Source organism: Sus scrofa, chromosome 13, assembly GCF_054392235.1.
Source record: "Sus scrofa isolate SSC_HxYL_T2T_F1_AM1 chromosome 13, Sscrofa_HxYL_maternal_Yorkshire_Landrace_v2.0, whole genome shotgun sequence".
Lineage (NCBI taxonomy): Eukaryota > Metazoa > Chordata > Mammalia > Artiodactyla > Suidae > Sus > Sus scrofa.
This window is the reverse complement of record NC_139395.1, coordinates 126,328,370-126,352,055: the sequence shown is the minus strand read 5'-3', so window position 1 is coordinate 126,352,055 and position 23,686 is coordinate 126,328,370. Positions and strand designations below refer to the sequence as shown.

The following is a 23,686-nucleotide window of genomic DNA, read 5'->3' as shown; positions in this document are numbered from 1 at the left end:
ACACATACCAGACAAAACAAATCTTACAATAAAGAATATTATAAGAGACAAAGAAGGATATTACATAATGATCAAAGGATCAATCAAAGAAGATATAAGAGTTGTAAATATACATGCACCCAACACAGGACCACCTCAATATATAAGGAAGCTGCAAACAGCCTTAAAAGGAAAACTTGACAGTAACACAATAGCTGGGGACTTTATCACCCCACTTACAGCAATTTTCTGATCATACAGATAGAAAATCAGCATGGGGAGTTCCCATCATGGTGCAGTGGTTAATGAATCCGACTAGGAACCATGAGGTTGCAGGTTTGATCCCTGCCCTTGCCCAGTGGGTTAAGGATCCGGCGTTGCCATGAGCTGTGGTGTAGGTTGCAGACATGGTTCAGATCCTGCATAGCTGTGGCTCTGGCATAGGCTGGCAGCTACAGCTCCGATTAGACCCCTAGCCTGGGAACCTCCACATGCCATGGGAGCAGCCCAAGAAATGGCAAAAAGACAAAAAGACAAAAAAAAAAAAAAAAAGAAAGAAAATCAGCACGGAAACACAGGCCTTAAATGATGAATTAGGCCAGATGGACTTAGTAGATATTTATACAATATACCATCCAAAAGCAGAATACACTTTCTTCTCAAGTGCACATGGAATATTCTCTAGGATAGATTACATTCTAGGACACAAATCAAGCCTCAAAACTTTAAGAAAATTGAAATCACATCAAGCATCTTTTCCAACACAACACTATAAGACTTGAAATTGACAAGAAAAAAATATCAAGAAACACAAGCATGGGGAAAATAAACAACATGCTACTAAACAACCAATGGATCACTGAATAAATCAAAGAGGAAATTTTAAAATACCTAGAAACAAAAGACAACAAAGACCCAACACTGCAAAACCTATGGGATGCAGCAAAAGCAATTCTAAGAGGGAACTATATAGGAATACAACCACACCTCAGGCAACAAGAAAAATCTCAAATAAATAGTCTCATTTTATACTTAAAGCAACTAGAGAAAGAAGACAGACAAAACCCAAAGTTAGGAAAGACATCATAAAGACAAGAGCAGAAATCAATGAAATAGAAATGAAGAAAACCATAGAAAAGATCATTAAAACTAAGATCTTGGTTCTTTCAAAAGATCAACAAAATCAATAAACCATCAACCAGACTCATCAAGAAAAAAAGAGAGGACTAAAATCAATAAAATTAGAAAGGAAAAATGAGACGTTGCAATGGACATCACAGAAATACAAAAGATCATGAGACAACTACAAGGAACCATATGCCAATAAAATGGACAACCTGGAAGAAACAGACAAATTCTTAGAAGAGTACAATTTTCTAAGTCTAAACAAAGAAGAAATAAAAATACATTAATGGCCCAATCACAAGTACTTAAATTGAAAACTGTGATTAAAAAACCCAACAAAATTCTAGGACCAGATGGCTTCACAGGAAAATTCTATCAAAAATGAAGAGAAAAGTTAACTCCTATCCTTCTGAAAATATTCCAAAAGAACTGGAGAGGAAAGAACACTGAGGAAAGTTTATAGCAATAAAAGCCGACCTCAGGAAACAAGAAAAAGCTCAAAATAAACAAGCTAACTTTACATCTAGAGCAGCTCAAGAGAGAACAACAGACAAGACCTAAAGTTAGTAGAAGGAAAGAAATCATAAAGATCAGAGCAGAAATCAATGAAATAGAAACAAAGAAAACCATGGAAAAGATCAATGAAACAAAAAGCTGGTTCTTTGAAAAGATCAACAAAATTGATAAACCCCTAGCCAGACTTACCAAGCAAAAAAGAGAGAAAACTCAAATCAATAAAATTAGAAATGAAAAAGGAGAAGATACAATGGACATCACAGAAATACAAAGGATCATAAGAGTCTACTATATGCAACTATATGCTAAGAAAACAGAAAACCTAGAAGAAATGGACAAATTCTTAGAAAAGTACAATCTTCCAAGACTAAACCAAGATGAAATAGAAAAGATGAATGGACCCATCACAAGAACTGAAAGGGAAACTGTCATTAAAAAACTTCCAACAAACAAAAGTCCAGGACCAGATGGCTTCACAGGAGAATTCTATCAAACATTTAGAGAAGAGCTAACACCTCTCCTTCTGAAAATATTTCAAAAAATTGTAGAGGAAGGGATACTCCCAAACTCATTCTATGAAGCCACCATCACCCTGGTACCAAAACCAGACAAAGAAACCACAAAAAAGAAAAAGGAAACTACAGGCCAATTTCATTATTGAACATAGATGTAAATATGCTCAACAAAATACTAGCAAACCGCATCCAACAATACATTAAAAGGATTGTACATCATGATCAAGTGGGATTTATCTCAGGGATGCAAGGGTTCTTCAATATCCGCAAATCCATCAGTGTGATACACAACATTAACAAACTGAAGAATAAAAACTATATGATCCTCTCAATAGATGCAGAAAAATCCTTTGACAAAATCCAACACTCAATTCTGAAAAAAAACCTTCAGAAAGTGGGCATAGCAGGAACCTACCTCAACATGATAAAGGCCAGATATGACAAACCCACAGCTAATATCTTTCTCAATGGTGAAAAGTTGAAAGAATTCCCACTGAGATCAGGAAAAAGACAAAGATGTCCGCTCTTGCAACGATTCTTCAACATAGTTCTGGAAGTCCTAGCCATAGGAATCAGAGAAGTAGAAGAAATAAAAGGAATCCAAATTGGAAAGGAAGAAGTAAAACTATCACTCATTGCAGATGACATGATGCTATACCTAGAGAATCCTAAAGACTCTACCAGAAAAGTGTTAGAGCTCACCCATGAATTTGGCAAAGTTGCAGGACACAAAATTAATACACAGAAATCGGCGGTGTTTCTTTACACTAACAATGAAAGATCAGATAGAGAAATTAGGGAAACAATCACATTTACCACTTCATCCAAAAGAATAAAATACCTAAGAGTAAACCTACCTAAAGAGACAAAAGTCCTGTACTCTGTAAACTCTAAGACATTGATGAAAGAAATCAAAGATGACACAAATAGATGGAAAAATATACCATGCTCAAGGATTGGAAGATCAATATCATCAAAATGACTATACTACCTAAGGCAATATACAGATTCAAAGCAATCCCCATCAAATTACCAAGGACACTTTTCACAGAACTCAAACAAAATATTTTAAAGTTTGTTTAGAAGCACAAAAGACCCAGAATAGCCAAAGTCATCCTGAGAAATAAAAATGGAGCTGGAGGAATCAGACTCCTGGACTTCAGACTATACTACAGAGCAACAGTTTTCAAAAGCATATGGTAATGGCACAAAGACAGACATATAGATCAGTGGAACAGGATAGAAAGCCCAGAATTAAACCCACGCACCTACAGCCAACTCATCTGTGACAAAGGAGGCAAGAATATACAATGGAGAAAGGACAGTTTATTCAATAAATGGTGCTGGGGAAACTGGACAGCCACATGGAAAAGAATGAAATTAGAACACTCCCTAACACCATACACAAAAATAAACTCCAGATGGATTAAAGACCTAGATATGAGACCAGATACTATGTAACTCTTAGGGGAAAACATATGCCAAACACTCTCTGACATAAACGATAGCAACATCTTCTCAGATCCACCTCTTAGAGTACTGACAATAAAAACAATAATAAACAAATGGGACTTAATCAAACTTAAAAGTTTCTGCACAGCAAAGGAAACCCTAAACAAAACAAAAAAAGTCAGCCCACAGAATGGGAGAAAATCTTTGCAAGTGATTCAACTGACAAGGGATTGATCTCCAAAATTTAGAAACACCTTCTGCAGCTCCATACCAAAAAAACAAACAACCCCATTAAGAAGTAGACAGAAGATCTAAACAGACAGTTCTCCAAAGAAGACATGAAGATGGCCAAAAAACACATGAAAAGATGTTCAACATCACTCATTATTAGAGAAATGCAAATCAAAACCACTCTGAGGTACCACCTTACACCAGCCAGAATGGCCATCATCAAAAAGTCGACAAACAGTAAGTGCTGGAGAGGGTGTGGAGAAAAAGGAACCCTAGTACACTGTTGGTGGGATTGTAAATTGGTGCAACCACTGTGGAAAACAGTATGGTGATTACTCAGAAAACTAAAAATAGAATTACCATTTGATCCAGCAATCCCATTCCTGGGCATCTATCCAGAGAAAACCAAGACTCGCAAAGACACATGTACTCCAATGTTCATTGCAGCACTCTTTGCTATAGCCAAGACATGGAAACGACCTAAATGTCCATCAATAAAGGAGTGGATCAAGAAGATGTGGTACCTATACACAATGGAATATTACTCAGCCATCAAAAAGAATGAAATACCAGCATTTTTAGCAACATAGATGGACCTAGAAACTATCATGCTAAGTGAAGTCAGCCATCCAATGAAACACGAACATCAAACGCTTTCACTGACATGTGGAATCTGAAAAAAGGACAGACGGAACTTCTTTGCAGAACAGATGCTGACTCACAGACATTGAAAAACTTATGGTCTCCAGAGGAGACAGTTTGGGGGGTGGGGTGTGTGCTTTGGCTGTGGGATGGAAATCCTGTGAAATCAGATCATTATGATCATTATACAACTACAGATGTGATTAATTCATTTGAGTAATAAAAAAAACATCCTGGAGAATAAAAACCATGTGATCCTCTCAATTGAAGCAGAAAAAGCTTTTGACAAAACACAACAACCATCTCTGATAAAAACCCTCCAAAAAGTGGCCGTAGAGGTAATCTAACTCCACATAATAAAGGCCATATATGATAAACCCACAGCTAACATCATTCTCAATGATGAAAAGCTGAGAGAATTCCTGCTAAGATCAGGAACAAGATAATGATGTCCACTCAAGCCACTACTATTCCACATAGTTTTGGAAGTCCTATTCATGGCAGTCTGTGAAGGAAAAGAAATAAAAGGAATCCAAATTGGAAAGGAAGAAGTAAAACTATCACTCTTTGCAGATGACATGATTCTATACCTAGAGAATCCTAAAGATCCTACTAGAAAACTGTTAGAGCTCATCCATGAATTTGGCAAAGTTGCAGGATACAAAATTAATACACAGTGATCAACTTCATTTCTATACACTAACAATGAAAGATCAGAAAGAGAAATTAGGGAAGCAATCCCCTCTTCCATCACATCAAAAATAAAATAAAATACCTAAGAAAGAAATCTACCTAAAGAGACAAAAGATCTCTACTCTGAAAACTATAAGACACTGATGAAAGAAATCAAAGATGACACAAACAGATGGAAGGATATGCCATGCTCTTGGATTGGAAGAATCAATATTGTCAAAATGACTATACTACCCAAGGCAATCTACAGAGTCAATGCAATCCCCATCAAATTACCAATGGCATTTTTCACCAAACTAGGACAAAGTATTTTGAAGTTTGTTTGGAAGCACAAAAGACCCAGAATAGCCAAAGACTTCCTGAAAAAGAAAGATGGAGCTGGAGGAATCAGGCTCCGGGACTTTAGACTATACTACAAAGCTACCGTCATCAAAACCATATGGTACTGGCACAAAGACAGAACTATAGATCAGTGGAACAGGATAGAAAGCCCGGAATTAAACCCACTTACCTATAGCCAACTAATCTATGACAAAGGAAGCAAGAATATACAATGGAAGAAAGCCACCCCTCAATAAGTGGTGCTGGGAAAACAGGACAACTACATGTAGAAGAATGAAATCAGAACAAAAATAAAATCAAAATGGAGTAAAGACCTAAATATAAGACCAAATACTATAAAACTCTTAGAGGAAAACATAGGCCAAACACTCTCTGACATAAACTACAGAAATATCTTCTCAGATCTACCTCCTAGAGTAATGAGTACAAAAACAAAAATAAACAAATGGTACCTAATTAAATGTAAAAAATTTTCACAGCAAGGAAAACCTAGACAAAATGAAAAGCCAAACCACAGAATGTGAGAGCATATTTTGCACATGAAGTGACTATCATGGGATTAATCTCCAAAAGATATAAACACCTCCTGCACCTCAATACTAAAAAAAAAACAAACAGCTCCATCAAAATATGGGCAGAATGGGAATTCCCACTGTGGTGCAGCAGAAATGAATTCTACTAGTAACCATGAGGATGCAAGTTTGATCCCTGACCTCAGTCAATGGGTTAAGGATTCAGCGTTGCCATGAGCTATGGTGCAGGTCTCAGACATGGCTTGGATCCTGTGTGGCTATGGATGTGGCATAGGCTGGCAGCTGCAGCTCCAGTTCAGCCCCTAGCCTGGGAACTTCCGTATGCCACAGGTGCAACCCTTAAAAAAAAAAAGGCAAAAAAAAAGTGCAGATGATCTAAATAGATAGTTATCTAAAAAAGATATACAGGTGGCCAAAAAACACATAATATGTTCAGCATCACTAATTATTAGAGAAATGCAAATCAAAACTACTATGAGTTAACACTTTACACCAGCTAGAATGGCCATCATCAAAAAGTCTGCAAACAATAAATGCTAGAGAGGGTGTAGAGAATAGGGAACCCTCTTACACTATTGGTGGGAATGTAAACTGATGCAACCACTATGGAAAACAACTCAAAAACTAAAAATAAAATTATCCTATGATCTAGCAATCCCACTCCTGGGCATCTATCTGGAAAAAAACATGACTTGAAAAGATACATGTACCCCATTGTTCATTGCAGCATTATCTACAATAGCTAAGATATGGAAGCAACCTAAATGTCTATCAATGGAGGAGTGGATAAAGAAGATGTGGTACATATACACAATGGAATATTACTCAGCCATAAAAGGGAATGAAATAATGGCATTTGCAGCAACATGGATGGACTTCAAAATTATAGTGTTAAGTGAAGTCAGTCAGACACTGAGACACAAACCTCATATGCTATCATTTATATGTGGAATCTAAAAAAAAGGATACATTGAACTTATTTACAGAATAGAAACAGACTCACAGACTTTGAAAAACCTATGGTTACCAAAGGAGACAGTTTTAGGGGCAGGGATGCACGGGGGTTTTGGGCTGAAAATGTTCTAAAATCAGGTTGTGATGATGGTTGTACAAAATATAATAGAATTCATTGAATTTTTAAAATATATAAAACCAAGCACTAATTAAATTTTACTAGCTTGTTTTATATATTATGTTTATAATTTGCTCATGATAGTCTATATACCATATTTAATACTATAAGAGCTACCCTTTTAGAGAACTTATTATAAACCAGATGAGGCATTAGCTCCTAACAAATGTTAATTCTTCATTCATCCCTATAAGGAATAAACTGAATGAGAAAACCCTGATCCATCAAAGTAACTTGGTGAAAATTTCTTCAGCAAAGAAGAAACAGGTTTAGGATTTGAGCCCACCTCTTCTCAAATCCAATACACAGGTCCTGTTTACTATGTTACTTCAGTTCATGAGGTTAGAACACTCCTCCCCCCACCCCCATTAGGTTGGATAGCAGCTCTGAGCTCTTACTCCCAAGTTTCTATAAAGCACAATCCATTTTTTTCATCTTTATAATCCCTCGCAAAAAAGCCCAATATTTTCATCTAGTAGGAACTCAAGTGTTTGTTGACTAAATGGCTAAATGACTGTCCATCCTTATAAACATCTTTTTTAGGGAGGTAAGTGTATAAACCTTAAAGTGTTTCTTTAGCATCAACAACCAATGCAGTCTGTCTCTGTCAGACTTCTTCATCAGTACCAGTTTTACCACAGCAATATAACCCATGCAAATGCATTGGTTTAGTGCCATCATGGTCACCCAACCATCTGTATTAGATGCCCCTGGACTAGACTGACTTTGGGCATGCTTAGAGTACTAGCAAAATAACACTACCAAAATATAATTTTATGGAAGAATCTAGCCTTTAATATTTCAAAGGTAATTATCATAATATCTGAACTTTGCTGAACATTTTAAAATTTTATTTTATAGTTTGGTATTGTTTCTACTAATACTTTAAGTGGTAGGAAGCTGGAGCAGAAGAGGCAGATGAGATGGCATATTCCCTAACCATTTGGACCCCTTGTATTTCTAGTACAACCCCCCTCTGCTTATTAAACATGAAGATGCTATCATCGCCTCATTCTGAGTGGAACATTGTACCTGGAATCGAAGAGGCTCCAAAAGTTTCTGATGCATACTAACATAGGCTTTTCCATTAAACCATGGACTCCTTGAGAGCAGGGGTGATCTCTGGTTCAACATTGCAGGCCTTGCTGATACAGGTCACTGTGCAGGGTAGTTGCTTAGTCAATCATGAATGAATGAATTGATGAATCCTTAAGTAAATTTTTAAAGTATCATTACTGTATCATCTACACTTATCTTGCCTATTTTATGCCACTAGTGTTTGCTTCTAGTTAATGAGGACACTATATTTTTCAATGAATAAGTTTTGATTACATTTAAAGTAATATTGGTGTGATGGAACCCAGAATCAGAACCTTTAGGCCAATTTCAGATCCTGCTGTTACAGGGCTGTGCCCTCTTTGGTCCTCATCTCTGAAATGACAAAACTGGAGTAGGTGTTCCCTGTGATTCCCTTTTAATGCTAAAAACTCATTTTCATATTTTAATATGTGTCAAAATCATGCAGTGTCTATTATTTAAATGTTTTAGTATACTCTTAATTTGCATTTCTTGAAAGTATAGGTTTTATACTATTTTTTAAAAATGTGAATATATAAATTCAAAAAACACAAAGTGTTGCAGAATAAGATAGGTTAAACATGTTTGTTTCAGATACTTTAGTGGTGACCAACCTTACATCTGAGCATTTTAATAATACTATGAATTGTGAAGGGGAAAAAAAAATCACTATTTTACAATCATCACAGATTGGTGCAGGCAACGATTATCTTTCAGTGAATGCTAAGTCAAGAGAGGGAAGATTGATTAGGAACAGAATAATTATATGGTCTCAAAGTTCTAAGTGTCCCCCCCATAGAAAGATCTTAAGTTCCAGGGAAATCTTTCTCTGGAGAAACTAGAAAACAACTCAACCAGTTGATTAAAATTGCCATCACCAAAGAAAGACGAGTGCATTGTGTGGCTCTGAATGTGAGACCCTGAGAAAAGACTGCATCAATTTATAGTATTCTGACTGGGGATGCTTAACCTGAATCTAAGCATATGTAAGTAATGTTATCCACCAAATCAAGGTAGAATCTATGCAGTGGCCTGGCTTATATTCTTCAAAAATGTGAACACTTTGGAAATCAAAAGAAACACTAGGAAACCATTTCACAGTAAGAGACTGAAGAGATGTGACAACTCTATTCAAGACATTTTTCTGGATTGGATCTTATATTGGAGGAAAAAATACTAAAAAGACTTTATGAAGATAACTGACAAGGGAGTTCCCATTGTGGCTCAGTGGTAGTGAACCCAACTAGTATCCAAGAGGATGTGGGTTCAATCACTGGCCTTGATCAATGGGTTAAGGATCCAGCGTTGCTGTGAGCTGTGGTGTAGGTCACAGATGTGGCTTGGACCCCACATTACTGTGGCTGTGGTGTAGGCCAGCAGCTACACCTCTGGTTCAGCCCCTAGTTGGGGAAATTCCATATGCCATGGGTGTGGCCCAAAAAAGCAAGAAGCAAAATAATGATGATGATGAAGATGATAATTTTTTGTCTCTATTTCATTGATTTCTGCTCTGATCTTTATGATTTCTTTCCTTCTACTAACTTTAGGTCTTGTTTGTTGTTCTCTCTTGAACTGCTTTAGATGTAAAGGTAGCTTGTTTATTTGAGCTTTTCCTTGTTTACCGAGGTAGGCTTGTATTGCTATAAACTTTCCTCTTAGAATGGCTTTTGCTGCATCCCATAGGTTTTGGAGTGTCATATCTTTTTTGTCATTTGCTCTTAGGTATTTTTTAATTTTCTCTTTGATTTCTTCAGTGAGCCATTGGTTGTTTAGTAGCATGTTATTTAGTCTCCATGTGTTTATGTTTTTTTGCAGTTTTTTTCTGGTTGTTGATTTGTAGTTGTATAGTGTTGTGGTCAGAAAAGATGCTTGACATGATTTCAATTTTCTTAAAGTTACTGAGGTTGGATTTGTAGCCGAGGGTGTGATCATTCTTAGAGAATGACCCATGTGCACTTGAGAAGAATGTGTATTCTGTTGCTTTTGGATGAAATGTCCTATAAACATCTATTAAGTCCATCTGGTCTAATGCTTCATTCAGGGCCTGTGTTTCCTGATTGATTCTCTGTCTGGATGATCTGTCCACTGCTGAATGTGGGGTGTTAAAGTCCCACACTATTATGGTGTTATTGTTGATCTGTCCTTTTTAAGGTTGTTAGCAGTTGCTTTATATATTGTGGTGAACCTATGTTGGGTGCATAGATATTTAAAATTGTTATATCTTCTTCACGGATTGATCCCTTGATCATTATTTAAGAGACAAGGTGACCTTCCTTGTCTCTTAAGATATTCTTCAGCTTAAGGTCTATTTTGTCTGATGTGAGTATCGCTACTCCAGCTTTCTTTTGATTCCCGTTTGCATGAAACATTTTCTTCCATCCTCTCACTTTCAATTTGTTTGTGTCCCTAGAAGTGAAGTGGGTCTCTTGAAGACAGTATATATATGGGTCTTGTTTTTGTATCCATTCAGCCAGACTATGACTTTTGGTTGGGGGGTTTAGTCCATTAACATTTAAGGTAGTTATTGATATGTATGTTCTTATTGCCATTTTATAAATTGCTTTGTATTTGTTTTTGTTGCTCTTTTTTCTTCCCTTCTTCCCTTGTTCTCTCCTCTTGTGGTATGATGATGATCTTTAGTGTTGTATTTGAGTTGATTTTTCTTATTTGTGTATCAGTTGTAGATTTTGGTTTGCAGTTAGCCTGAAGTTTTGCTATAGGAGTCTATACATATATGAGATTGTTTTAAGTTGTTGGTGTCTTGTTGCAAGTGCATCTCCAGTGTCCTGCATTTGTACCCACCTCTTCTCATGATTTCTGTTTTTGGTGGCATAATTGTGCATGGATGATTTTGTATCCTTACTGTATATATACCTTTACTGGTGAGCCTTGTCATTTGTGGTATTTTTGTTTCCTGTTGCTGTCTTTTCTGCCTAGAGAAGTTCCTTTGGTATTTGTTGTAAGGCTGGTTTAGTGTTGCTGAATTCTCTTAGCTTTTGCTTATCTGTGAAGCTTTTGATTTCTCCTTCAAATCTGAATGAGAGCCTTGCTGGGTAAAGTAGTCTTGGTTGGAGGTTTTTTTCCTTTCATCATGTTAAGTATATCATGCCACTCCCTTCTGGCCTGCAGAATTTCAGCTGAAAAATCTGCCGATAACCGTATTGGGTTTCTCTTGTATGTTATTTGTTTCTTTTCCCTAGCTGCTTTCAATATTTTCTCATCTTTAATTTTGGTCAGTTTGATTAATATGTGTCCCAGGGAATTCCTCCTTGGGTTTATTTTAACCCTGTCCCAGAGATCTCTGAGACTCTCTTCATTTGTTTTCAATCTTTTTTCTCTTTTCTGTTCCACATCCGTAATTTCCACTAATCTGTCCTCCACCTTGCTTATTTGTTCTTCTGCCTCCTGTATTCTGCTGTTAGCTGCTTCTAATGAATTTTTTATTTCAGTTATTGTATTTTGCATCTCTTCTTGTTTAAGTTTTATATCTTGTATATCTTTGCTCAGTGTTTCCTGGGAGTTATCCATCTTTGCCTCCAGTTTATTTCCAATGTCTTGCATCATCTTCAGCATCAACAAGTCTAAAGTCTTTTTCCTGGAAGCTGAGGATCTCTTGATCACTTAGCTGTTTTTCTGGGGGTTTTCCTTTCTCCCTCATCTGAGTTATAGTTCTCTGTCTTTTCATTTTTATAGGTTTTTGGTGTGGTGGCCTTTTTATAGATAATAGAGTTGTAGCCTCTCTTACTTCTGGTGTCTGCCCCCCTTGTGGCTGAAGTTGGTATGGGGGCTTGCTGTAGGCTTCCTGATGGGATGGCCTGATGCCTGCCCACTGGTAGGTGGAGCTGATTCTTATCCCTCTGGTGGGTGGGGCTTTGTCTCTGGATGGGATTAGAGGAGCTGTGTGTCTGGGGGGTCTTTAGGTAGCCTGTTTACTGAGGAGTGGGTCTGTGATCCCATCTGATTTGTTGTTTGGCCTGGGGCTTCTCATCACTGATGGGTAAGGCCAGATTTTCCCAAAATGGCTACCTCCAGAGAAAGGCACTGCTGCTGAATATTCCCGAGAGCTTTGCTTCCAATGTCCTTTCCTCACAACAAGCCACGTTCACCCTTGTTTTCCCAGGATGTCTTCCAAGAACTGCAGTCAGGTTTGACCAAGATTCCTATGGAGACTTTGCTTTGCCCTGGGACCCAGTGCACATGAAAGTCCGTGTGCACCTTTTAAGAATGGGGTCTCCATTTCTCGCAGTCCCATGGAGCTCCTGCGCACAGGCCCCACTGGCCTTCAATGCCCAATGCTCCAGGGGCTCTTTCTCCCAGTGCCAGATCCCCACACGTGAGAGTTTAATGTGGGGCTGAGAACTCTCACTCCTGTAGGTGAGACTCTGAACCAGTTAGTTTCCAGTCTGTGGGGCTTCCCACCAGGGAGGTATGGGGTTGTTTATATCACATAATCACCCCTTCTACCTCTTGATGTGTCCTCCTCTTTTTCTTCTGGAGTAGGATATCTTTTTGAAGGTTTATGGTCCATTTGGTTGAAGATTTCTCAGCCTTTAGTTGTGAATATTGTTTTTAGGAGAGAAGTTGAGCTCTGGTCCTTCTATTCCACCATCATAATCCCATCTCCAATAATGATAATTTTTTAAAAAAGAAGAAAACTGACAAAATTGGAATAGGGGCTGTCTGTAGACTAGACAATAGCATCGTGTCAGTGTTAACGTCCCTGGATTTCATAATCTGTATTGTGTTACATAAGTGAAATAGCCTTGATCTTACCTCTTCATCTTACTGCTGTGCGTAGAAGTAATAAAGTGTAATGACACATGATGTATGCAACCTACTCACAAATGGCTCTGAAAAAACAAATAATATAAATGATACAAATGTATATGTGTATGGACACCTGTCTACCCTACACACAGACACAGACACACAAAGTAGAATAATAAATGTGGGAAAAATGTTTAAAATTGGTAAATACAGGTAAAGGACACTTGAGCATTCTTGATGTTATTCTTACAACTTGTCTATCAATTTTAAATTATTTCCTAAAAGTGAATTGGTTCATTTTAAAGATGTATTTCCCATCTTTAGGTAGATATAACTTTAAGATATGTTTGAGTACAGATAATAATTTAAAGGTAAGTCAAAGGATATGAATTCTTAGGGGCTACTGTTCATTAATTGAGTGACTTTCTGCACACAAAGCACTAAACTGTCCAATATCTTTTTCTTCATTTGGAAATTGCAATTGTGATAACCATTTACCTTGTGTATTATGGTGGAGGCAATGGAGTGAGATAGAAAGAATTCTGAGAGTTGCAGGATGTGTGAAAGTGCTGATTTGCTGTGTGACCATGAGCAGCTCATTTCACCTGCATGAGACTTTATTTCTTCATCAGAAAAATAAGGAGAATAGATGAGAGTATATTGGGAAACCTCTCCATCTCGACCCAAAGTTATAGTTTAATAAGTCTAAGATTTAAGAACCATATCAACAGTTGGAGTTAAAGAGTTGGCCAAAGTTAGAAGAAAAAGAAATTTTTTTCTTTATATATTTGTACAGTCTCAGCCTCTCAAGTAAATAGAAACTTGGATTACTTTTATAGAAGAGCAGAACAATGTTTGCAAAGAAGCAGAACTTTCTCTCAGGTTGCCAATGAATTTGGCAGGCTGATTGCCTTTATACTTCAAGAAGAAATGTAGTCAAAGGTCTCTGAAGTACACTGAAACATGACTTGCCCTACCCTCATGCTCTTCCCACACTAACTGTGTTATTTTTACTATCAAATTAGATTAAGGATTTTAGGGACATACAGTTGTGTCCTCATGGACCACACTTGTAAAGATAGCCAGTTGTAGCATTATCACTTCTTCAAAAAGGTCTGATTTATCTAACACTTTTGGTTCTGAGTGAGCCACACTTTATGTCAATAAAGAATCAGGGAGATTATTTACTCCCTAACAAAAACTAAAACAAAAGAGACCAAGGTAGGTGCATCATAAACATTGTTGACTTAGAGTAGCAAACAATAAAAATAGAGGGGGGAAAAAAAGAAAGACTCAGGATGCCACAGTGTCTGGAGAAGCTATCCATTGTAAAGTCAATTTGTAAAAAGCTAGCTTATATTTAGGTGGCTCCCAACCAGATTGTCTAAACTTTTGTAATAGCATCCATCAGGAAAAAAGATAATTTTGAATTCGTCATTAAATGTACAATAAAATAAGATACAATCATGCTTGTCCAGTCAACAAATGTTTATTGTGTACCTACTGTGTGTCAAGCATATTCTGAATATATAGCAGTGAATTAGGCATATGAGGTTCATTCTCTCAGGGAGTTTATATTCTAGTGGAGAATGGTAGACATAAATGAAATATATATATGCAAATATATCTGAGGTAAGTGGTATGGTGAGATTTAAAATAGATATGACTGGGGATGGATACTTTAATTCATTAGAGAAGGTTTATTTAGGAACAGATATTTAAGCTATGACCTGAATAATGTGAAAGGCACAGTAGAGAGAACACTTTACACCGACTAGTGCAAAGCCTCCAAAGTAGGAATCAGCTTTTAAAACTAGCAGAACACAATAAAAGCCAGGTGGCTGAACATAGCAGATGAGGGAGGAAAGAAATGAATTTTCAGAGAGGGCAGAGTCATAAGGGATTTGCATTCTATTCTAGGTATTTTGGGCAGCCGATTCAAGGTTTTAAGCAAGAACATGGTGGAATCTGATTTTCCTTTACAAAGATAACTTGGAACCGCTATGTGTGAGAAAACAATTGCAGTCATCTAGGCAGAAGATAATAGGGCCTGGAAGGTATCATTATTGATATAGAAAGATGTGGACCTTTGAAAGAAAAAGTCACTAGGACCTCATGGTGGATTAGATGATGGAGTTAAGTAAAAGAAAGGAATCAAAGAAAACACAAAAGTTCTGTCCTGACCAACAAAGTGGATGTAGTGGCATGTACTACAATGAAGAAGACTAGGAGATGGGCAATTTAAGATGAAATTTAAGAGACCTATTTGGTGGCTTGCTAATTTTAAGATGCATATTATACAATCCAAGTAGAGCTATCACATAGACAATGCGGGGTATACAATTTCAAATTTCTGAGAGTATTATATGGGCTAGAGTTGTAACACTGGGAGTCAAGAGCATATGATGCTGTTTGAAGCCACAGGACTGGACAAGATCCCCTAACCTGAGAATGTAGGTAGGAAAAAGAAGTGGCTCTAGCTATTGGGTGTAGAAAGAGCCAACCTGTTGAAGAGGAAGAGTCAACCTGGAATGGAGAAAGAGCTGCCAATGAAATAAATAGAAAAATCAGAACAGCAGGGTGCCAAGAAGGTGAGAAGACAATGTTCCACTAATGAGAGCATCACCTGTGAGGAATGCTGCCAAGAGGTCTTGCAGATGAGAGCCTAGGCAACATGACAGTCATTGATGACCATTATCAGAGCAGTCTTAATGAAATGGGAGGGACTGAAGCCCTAAGAGAGTGGACTGGGGAGGCGCATATGTGATGAAAAAGTGGAGACAGAATATTTAAACAAACAAACAAACAAAACCCCCTAGTTTTAATCATTTTGCAGTAAAGGGTAGCAGCAGTATGAGATAGCAGCAGGAAGATTTGGAGGCAAAGGAGTTTGCTTGTTTGTTTTTCTTAAAAGTATTGCTAGATCTGTGTGCACATTAATGACATTGAGCAAGAGAGATGATACAGAAAGGTGAAAACTGCAGGAGTACAGCAGCTGAGAGGATGGAGACATGAGATAGAAATAAAGGGTTGGAAAGCCTTGGAAAAGCCTTGGAAAAATTGAAGGCATGTTCAAGGAGGCTGATTGTGCAATTACCACGATTCTTTTCTTAATTTATGTGCCGTTACATAAATTATCTCATTTGACGCTCATGATTTTCCTGCATCCAATAATTCCCATTTCTGGGAGGAGAAAAGAGAGTTTTAGAGATGTTGGATAAGTTCTCCTAGAACATACAGTCCATAAATAATAAATCTAGAATTAAAATCATCCTTGCAACTCCAAACTGAATGCTCTTTCCACCATATAATGTAATACCATGGTGAAGGCTCCTTTACTAATACCCTCTCTAATGTAACACAGCAAATGTTCACAGTGTGCCAGGTACAAAGAAATACAGTTGCTTTGATGCCATTATTCCCATTTGGTGACTTAGTGATCTGCAAATGGTTTGGCAATTTCAGGTTTGAAATTCCTGGAGTGGAAGTTTAATGTCCACATTATTTTTTTTTCTGAATTTAATGACTTCTGGAATATAACAGAATCATACTTACACCTGCAACCAAAGATCTTATTTAAAAAAATAAATAAATAAATAAAACACTGAAAATCGAGTACCTTTCTCAAGAAATTTAGTTCATGTATTTGTTAAATATAAATTGCCAATTTATAGTTTTGTTATCGTTTTAAAAGGAGTCCCACTCAATAAACAGCAGAAAGCTGAATACCTCAGTTTTGAATTTAAAAAATGTTTTTTAAGGTAGGGAAATTAGAGATCCCAATCAAAGGTGGCAAAATGCAGTGGAATTTATTATCCTATGGTCCAAAATGTATAGAATTTGAAAATGAATATCCCAAGTCCAAGTCTTAGATCAGGTAAATTCTCTTGGTGATCCCTCGAGTTGCTTAATCTCATTAGTCAAATAAGGGTAATAATTTATGCAAAAGAGCTGTTGTGAGAAACAAATGGAATAATCCAGTGAGATAACTTTGTAAACTGGGAGTACCTGTTGCCTATTATTATTATGCATATAATACTGTATGGTATGTTTTATTCTTTATTTCTTAATAAGCATTGTGAGCCCAAGTCCCTCTCCCTTCTAATAAAGGTAAACTATTCCTTATGGTTACTCGGATTAAAGAGTAGAAAAATCGCCTGGATAGGGACTCCTCTCATTCTGCCTCTTCTAAAAAGCAAATCTCTTGAAACTGCATCAGCCCCATGTTCCCACAGAAGCATGTTCATTATTGCTATCATAGTACTCGCCTCAACCATACACCTATTTGAATAGCACATGTTTATGGAGGACCTATTACATTCCAGACTCTGAAGGAACTAAAAACAACAGTATAGGAAGAGGATTGTAAAACATTTCTGCCCTTCCAGCAGTTCATGGTCTTGTAAGAGCATGTCCCCTCTATATAAAATAATATATCTGTACATTCCTCTCTGCATCCTATACCCTCACCCCTGGCTATGAGCTCTAGAATGCCAGGAACCCGGTCCTGGTCATCCTTAGTTTCCTTAATAACGCATATAGAACAGTACATTTCTCTTGGTAGGTGTCCCATTAATTACTGGATTGAAGAAGTATTTTGTAGTGTGTTTATTTTTATTTTTTGTTTTTATTATTTTTTAGGGCTGCACCCATGGCATTTGTAAGTTCCTAGGCTAGGGGTTAAATTGAAGCCGCATCTACCAGCCTACACCACAGCTACAGCAGTGCCAGATCTGAGCCACATCTGTGACCTATACTGCAGCTCATGTCAAGGCCAGATCCTTAACCCACTAAGAAAAGCCAGGGACTGAACCCACATCCTCATGGATACTAGCCAGGTTCACAATCCACTGAGCAACGATGGAAACTCCCAGTGTGGTTTTTTAAAGTATCAAGGTGTACTAGTGGACTAACAAGCAAGATGTTTTTCTTCATAGTGTCTCTCTGGTAACATTTAACAGCAAGTTAAAATTAGATCCTTTTCTTTCTTTCTTTTTTTTTTTTTTAAAGAAAGAAAACCATAGCAACTGTAATGTTGAATGTTTCAGAGAGAAAATTTTTAAGGATTCTCCTTTTCTGAATTGCCCATGTCTGAGATGCCTATTTCAATCAAAATGCTAATAAATAATTTGTCATACTAATAGCCATGGAAACCACTGATTGTATCTATGAAGCAAGAGAATCTCCCATATAAAACAGAATGCTTAATGAAATGCTTGCAGAAAAAAAAATGTGTTGAAAATCCACTGAATAAATTTTAAATGGTTACCCCCTGGAAATGATTGAACATTAACCTCTCTTTGTTTCTAGTGTCTGTATTTATTATAAAACATTCAAGATTTTTTTAATATTTCATATCAACATTTGCTGGAGATCTTTTTTAAGGCATGCCTCTATGAGGAATCAATTTTACAGTTTTCTAAATTAAAGAATGGGCATTTTTATAGGATTTTATCTGTTAATATGTCTTTGACATATCTAGTGATTGTCTAATAGTTTTCTCTAAATGTATTTTTATTGAAGTAATGATTAAAGTGTAACTCAGTGCCTCAGGAACACTGACTAATGTCACGTTAATCAACTTGACTACTAAAAAAAAAATGAAGAGGTTGATAGTTGAAATCTAGTCGGTAGATGATTCACTTGAACTATCAAAGAATAAAATGTACTTTACCCAGGACCAAATTTAAAATAAAACCAAACAAGATCTGGCAAAACACCTCAGAAACTCTCAAAAAGTTACAAACTCATACCTTGAGCAAAATCCAATTTTGTTTCTTTTAAAATGTTAAAATTAGTCTTTGATTCACAACATCCATATTGATCAGCATCTACTGAATGTATACTCTATGCAAAGTACTGAATGTCAAGATAAGTAAAGAACATTTCTGCTTTTAGGGAGCTTAGTGGAAGAAATAAGTCATTCCCACATAAGTTCAATGTAGAAAACAAAGACTATAAATGCTGTCGGTATTGTGAGGAAGGAGAGATGGATAACTTCTGATGAGGTTCTGGACAGGTAGAATAAGGTGAGAACAGGAAGATGGAGAATTCTTAGCAGACAGAAAACAAGTTATCTTTTTGGAAATAACAAGAAGTTCAGTTTCACTTCAGTTTACAGAAGGCGTGCTAAATAAGTCTGAAAACACACATTGGGCTAGCTGGTGCAAGGCCTTAAATTACCGATTATTTAAATGGAGTTGTATAATTTTTTTTAAAAAGCTGTAAGTGAGCAGTTTTATAACTCTTCTGGAGACATGCAATAATTTTTATAAAGAACAGGCTCTAAATCTGAAGCAAAAGTCACCTGATTTGGAAACAATACTGAAAAATATTGGTTGAGTTTGGCCATGCTTTTTCAGTCCATACATTAAGGTCACCTTTTGACATTAGGATATTTTTTTTTGACATTAGTATATTTATTCCGAATTTTCGTGGGGCCCTGAATCATGTGTTTCTTAGACAAATTTGAAATAACTGCTCTTCCAAATGTTTGAAAACCAAATGTTCATTTAATATGTCTTCCTCTGATTGCCTTGTATACCATGTATGCCCCCCATTATTGTTTCTTTTAAAAACTGCACTGAGGAGTTCCTGTCGTGGCTCAGTGGTTAACGACTCTGACTAGGAACCATGAGGTTGAGGGTTTGATGCTTGGCCTTGCTCAGTGGGTTAAGGGTCCGGCATTGCCGTGAACTGTGATGTAGGTTGCAGACATGGCTCGAATCCCGCATTGCTGTGGCCCTGGTGTAGGCCGGCGTCTACAGCTCTGATTAGACGCCTAACCTGGGAACCTCCATATGCCATGGGAGTGGCCCTAGAAATGGCAAGAAGATAAAATAAAATTAAAATTAAAAAAACTGGAGTTCCCGTCGTGGCGCAGTGGTTAACGAATCCGACTAGGAACCATGAGGTTGCGGGTTCGATCCCTGCCCTTGCTCAGTGGGTTAACGATCCGGCGTTGCCGTGAGCTGTGGTGTAGGTTGCAGACGCGGCTCGGATCCCGCGTTGCTGTGGCTCTGGCGTAGGCCGGTGGCTACAGCTCCGATTCAACCCCTAGCCTGGGAACCTCCATATGCCGTGGGAGTGGCCCAAGAAATAGCAACAACAACAAGAACAAAAGACAAAAAAAAAAAAACAAAAAAAAACTGCACTGAAAAACAAAATTATTATTTCCATAAAGAGGTTCAAGGATTGATAAAGAAGTATTCAAAAACCTGTTTCTTAACGACAATAAAACTTTATTTTTTGCAAAGAGAAAATGTGTGTGGTTGGTATGGGGGTGCAGACAACTGGAAGGAAAATTGGAGTAAGAGAGTTTGAAGGAAAAATAGGAATGGAGGGAAGGAGGGAGAGAGAAGGAAAAAGAGAACAATTACCTTCTTCAAGAAGTGGTTGTAAAGATATGTTTATGTGTTCAAGAGATATGAAATAAATGCTGACGAGATGGGTAGTGCTGCTGTAGATATTAAAACTGTTACTACATACAACCCAACTACAGATGTTCTGACACATTTTAGCCACTGCTGCTTAGAGTAGAGTATTTAGAAAAGATATGTAGATAGCATGAAAATTTTGAAATAGATCACCCCCATTTCCTGTTTATAATTTCAAAGTTGATTGTAAGAATGAATCAAAGATGTTTAAAGTCAGGTATTTTGAGCTTTAAATGTTTTAAGAGCTTCAAGTCTCTTTTGCTTCACAGATAGTACTGGACAATGAGGGAACACCAATATAATTTCTATGGTATTCATAAGACTCAAGCTTTATTTGGAACTTGGCCACAATGTGGTGTATAAATTTTACTTAAAATTTCCTATGATAATTAAAAAATCATGCAATTCATGAGGAGTGTTGGAGATGTGCTACTTCCATTTCTACATTTCTGCTACTGAAGGAAACTTACTGATATAGATGTATATATTAAGTGTTCATCCACTGGAGATCTTAATTCAAGGACTGAGGCTAGCTTTTCTCAAACCAAATCATATGTGGCATAAAAGAGCAAACATAAGATAGAGTGATGGTCAAGACAGCCTTTTCCTGAGCACTCTGAGTAGCCCCATTAGTGGTCCAAAATAAATGTTGGATGCCAGCAATGAATGCAAGAGAGGAAAAGAACAGGGCTTTTCCCAAAGTAAAGCTGTGATAATGGGTCTTATGATGACCAGCCAGGGCATTTCCTTCAATACTGAGTATAACTGACTGTAAAATTTTTAATATTTTATGTGTTTTACCCCCATAGACACAAAACTCTAATATATCAATATAAATTACTGGGGAAATAGCTTTATGATATTCAACTTTAGTAAATTAACATCCACGATAGCTTTTATTGGAATTATTGAAATTCCACCTTTCTTATGAGATAACATGGATCATCACAGTACTTTATATATATACACACACACATATATTTATGTTTGACCTATACATTTCCAATGAAACAATTATACAATGGTAGGGAGAGCGAAAGTGACCCAAAGGCTAGAGTCATGTGTATAGTTTTGGTTTCTTTTTTTACTTTCCTTAAGAATTTGTTAAATTTTAGGATCATTTAAAGTTTTTCTAGGACAAACCGGTCTTTCAAGCAAACATATAAAAATAATCAACAAGATTAACAAAATCATAAGTTTGGAGAAGACACTCAAGACTTAATATCTTGAGTCAGGCCCTGTCCCTGTGGTAAATGAAAAGAAGCAAAAATGCTAGCTTTTATCTATTATCATATTTAGCCCTTCTTTCTTGCATTTTCTCTTTGTGTTCTGATGTAAGCCTCCTATTTGCCATCCTAAAGAACAGCGTGCCTTGGAGAAAGTACCCCAATGTAGGAATTAGTGAGAGGGAAGTCCCAAGGAGGAAACAGCAATCTAGTTTCTGGTAAACCAATGGTGTTACTTAGATAAGCAATCTAACCCTTCCATCCCTTAGTTTCTTTGGAAAATGTGGTCCTTATTCATATTTATCCTACTGAGTTGTTTCCAAGATAGACTATGATAGGTGAAAGAGTCTTAAAAATAGGAACCAAACAGACTGTATCATTATCGTTGTTAATACATTTTATATTTTGAAACTGATCTAGAAGCAGAAATAGTATGCAGAAAACTTTGAATCAAAAGATTGCTATATTTTTTGAATATTCATGATGTAGGAAAATGCCTCAGTTCACATAGTACAATATTGATATCACTGCTACAAAAACATTAATATATTAGTCAAGATAAATATGTAGCTACACATTTTTTGGCTGTGCCAATGGCACTAGGAAGCTCCTGGGCTAGAGACTAAGCCCATGCAGCAGCAGTGACAGCACCTAAACTGCTGAGCCATCATGCAACTCCTCATGTCCTTATGCCTACAAGTCAGTTTGGAATAATATCACCTTTAAAGCTGTTTAAATTTGAAATTTTTATTCCTAATAGAAGAAATAAATTGAAGAAATTTTGTGCTCATAACATTTCTGGAAGCCATTCAGAGGAAGCAGCTGTGGTTTCTTTAGGCTACCAAGTGTATTATGCAGGTTAGGAATATATTTTATAATGACTTCTAGACCACCTGCCTTCCTGAGGAAATTAATATGGAGATAGTTTTTGTTTTGTCTTTTTGGGTGCATGTCCTCATTGGCTATGGATAAGGTTTCCTATTCAGTGAGTTTGGGCACCCCATAAAAATGTTCATTCAATGCTGTTCAGCTAGAGATGATTTTTTAAAGACATTGCCTAAATGTGTTCTCAACACATTCTTGGTGACTTTTAGGACTGAAACATATACTTCTCCAGTAAAACAGTCAGCAGATAATGTACATATAGTTTTACTTTAGGGTGATGAACACCTCTAATGAATTAAACTGTTTTCAATGAATTTGACTATAGTCTGTCTAAACTAAATCCACTGGAATTTCAAAATTATGTTTTAATTATTTTTCTTCTTCTCATCCTGACAGGAGTTTCAGGGGTAAATCAATGGACTCAAGAAGCAGTAAGAATTTGTCATATACAGTAAATAGGGTCTATCCTGATCAACTTGTTCCAAAGATAAACACAATCAAGAAAATGTCCACCTTAGCAAACACACTCAGCATCCTAGAAATGCCACAAGAGACGAAGAAAAGCTGTGGAGATAAAAAGGTAGAAATCACAGTTGAAAGAATAAAAATGGCAAAGAGCATCAAGGAAAAACAAAGCAATGATTTTGAGAAAGTGGCCCTTAAACGGAAGGCAGAAGGTGAAGAAAAGCCAGCTGGAAAGAAAGAGGCAAAGATAATAGAACTTGACAGCCCTTTGCTCACCATGCCTCTGCCTCACATCCCCTTAAAGAATATCATGGATGTGGAGGTGAAGCTGGTTTACGTTGATGAAGAGGACGTGAGCTATGAGTTTGTAGAGTCCTTCAGGTCTACTGGGATTCGGCCAACATGCCGAGCTGCTGAAATAGTAGACCCTTTGCGTGTACCAGATTTCAGCTTTCTGCCTCAGATTGACAAATGGCTTCAGGTGGCCTTAAAGGATGCCAGCTCTTGCTACAGACAAAAGAAATACGCCGTGGCAGCAGGACAATTCAGAACAGCATTGGAGGTATGGGAGTAAGAAAACATAGATTGGGGACCGGAAGCTATGAAAGGGAAGGTTGTGATTATGCTGAGCAGCTCTGATCATACTGTAATGAATAGTGATCACAGGGTG

The 23,686-nt window shown here is 37.0% G+C and overlaps 1 protein-coding gene across 7 annotated transcripts in view; it reads left to right on the top strand.

Annotated features, from left to right (window-relative positions):
- The window catches only part of SPATA16 (spermatogenesis associated 16), a 242,312-nt gene that overhangs the window by 11,481 nt on the left and 207,145 nt on the right, over window positions 1–23,686 (top strand). For 6 of the 7 annotated variants that reach the window (XM_084986709.1, XM_084986712.1, XM_084986707.1 and 3 more), the window contains one exon: window positions 22,948–23,578. In XM_084986709.1, coding sequence (XP_084842835.1) covers window positions 22,967–23,578 — 612 coding nt within the window. In that variant the 5' untranslated portion in view covers window positions 22,948–22,966. 7 annotated transcript variants of the gene reach the window in all.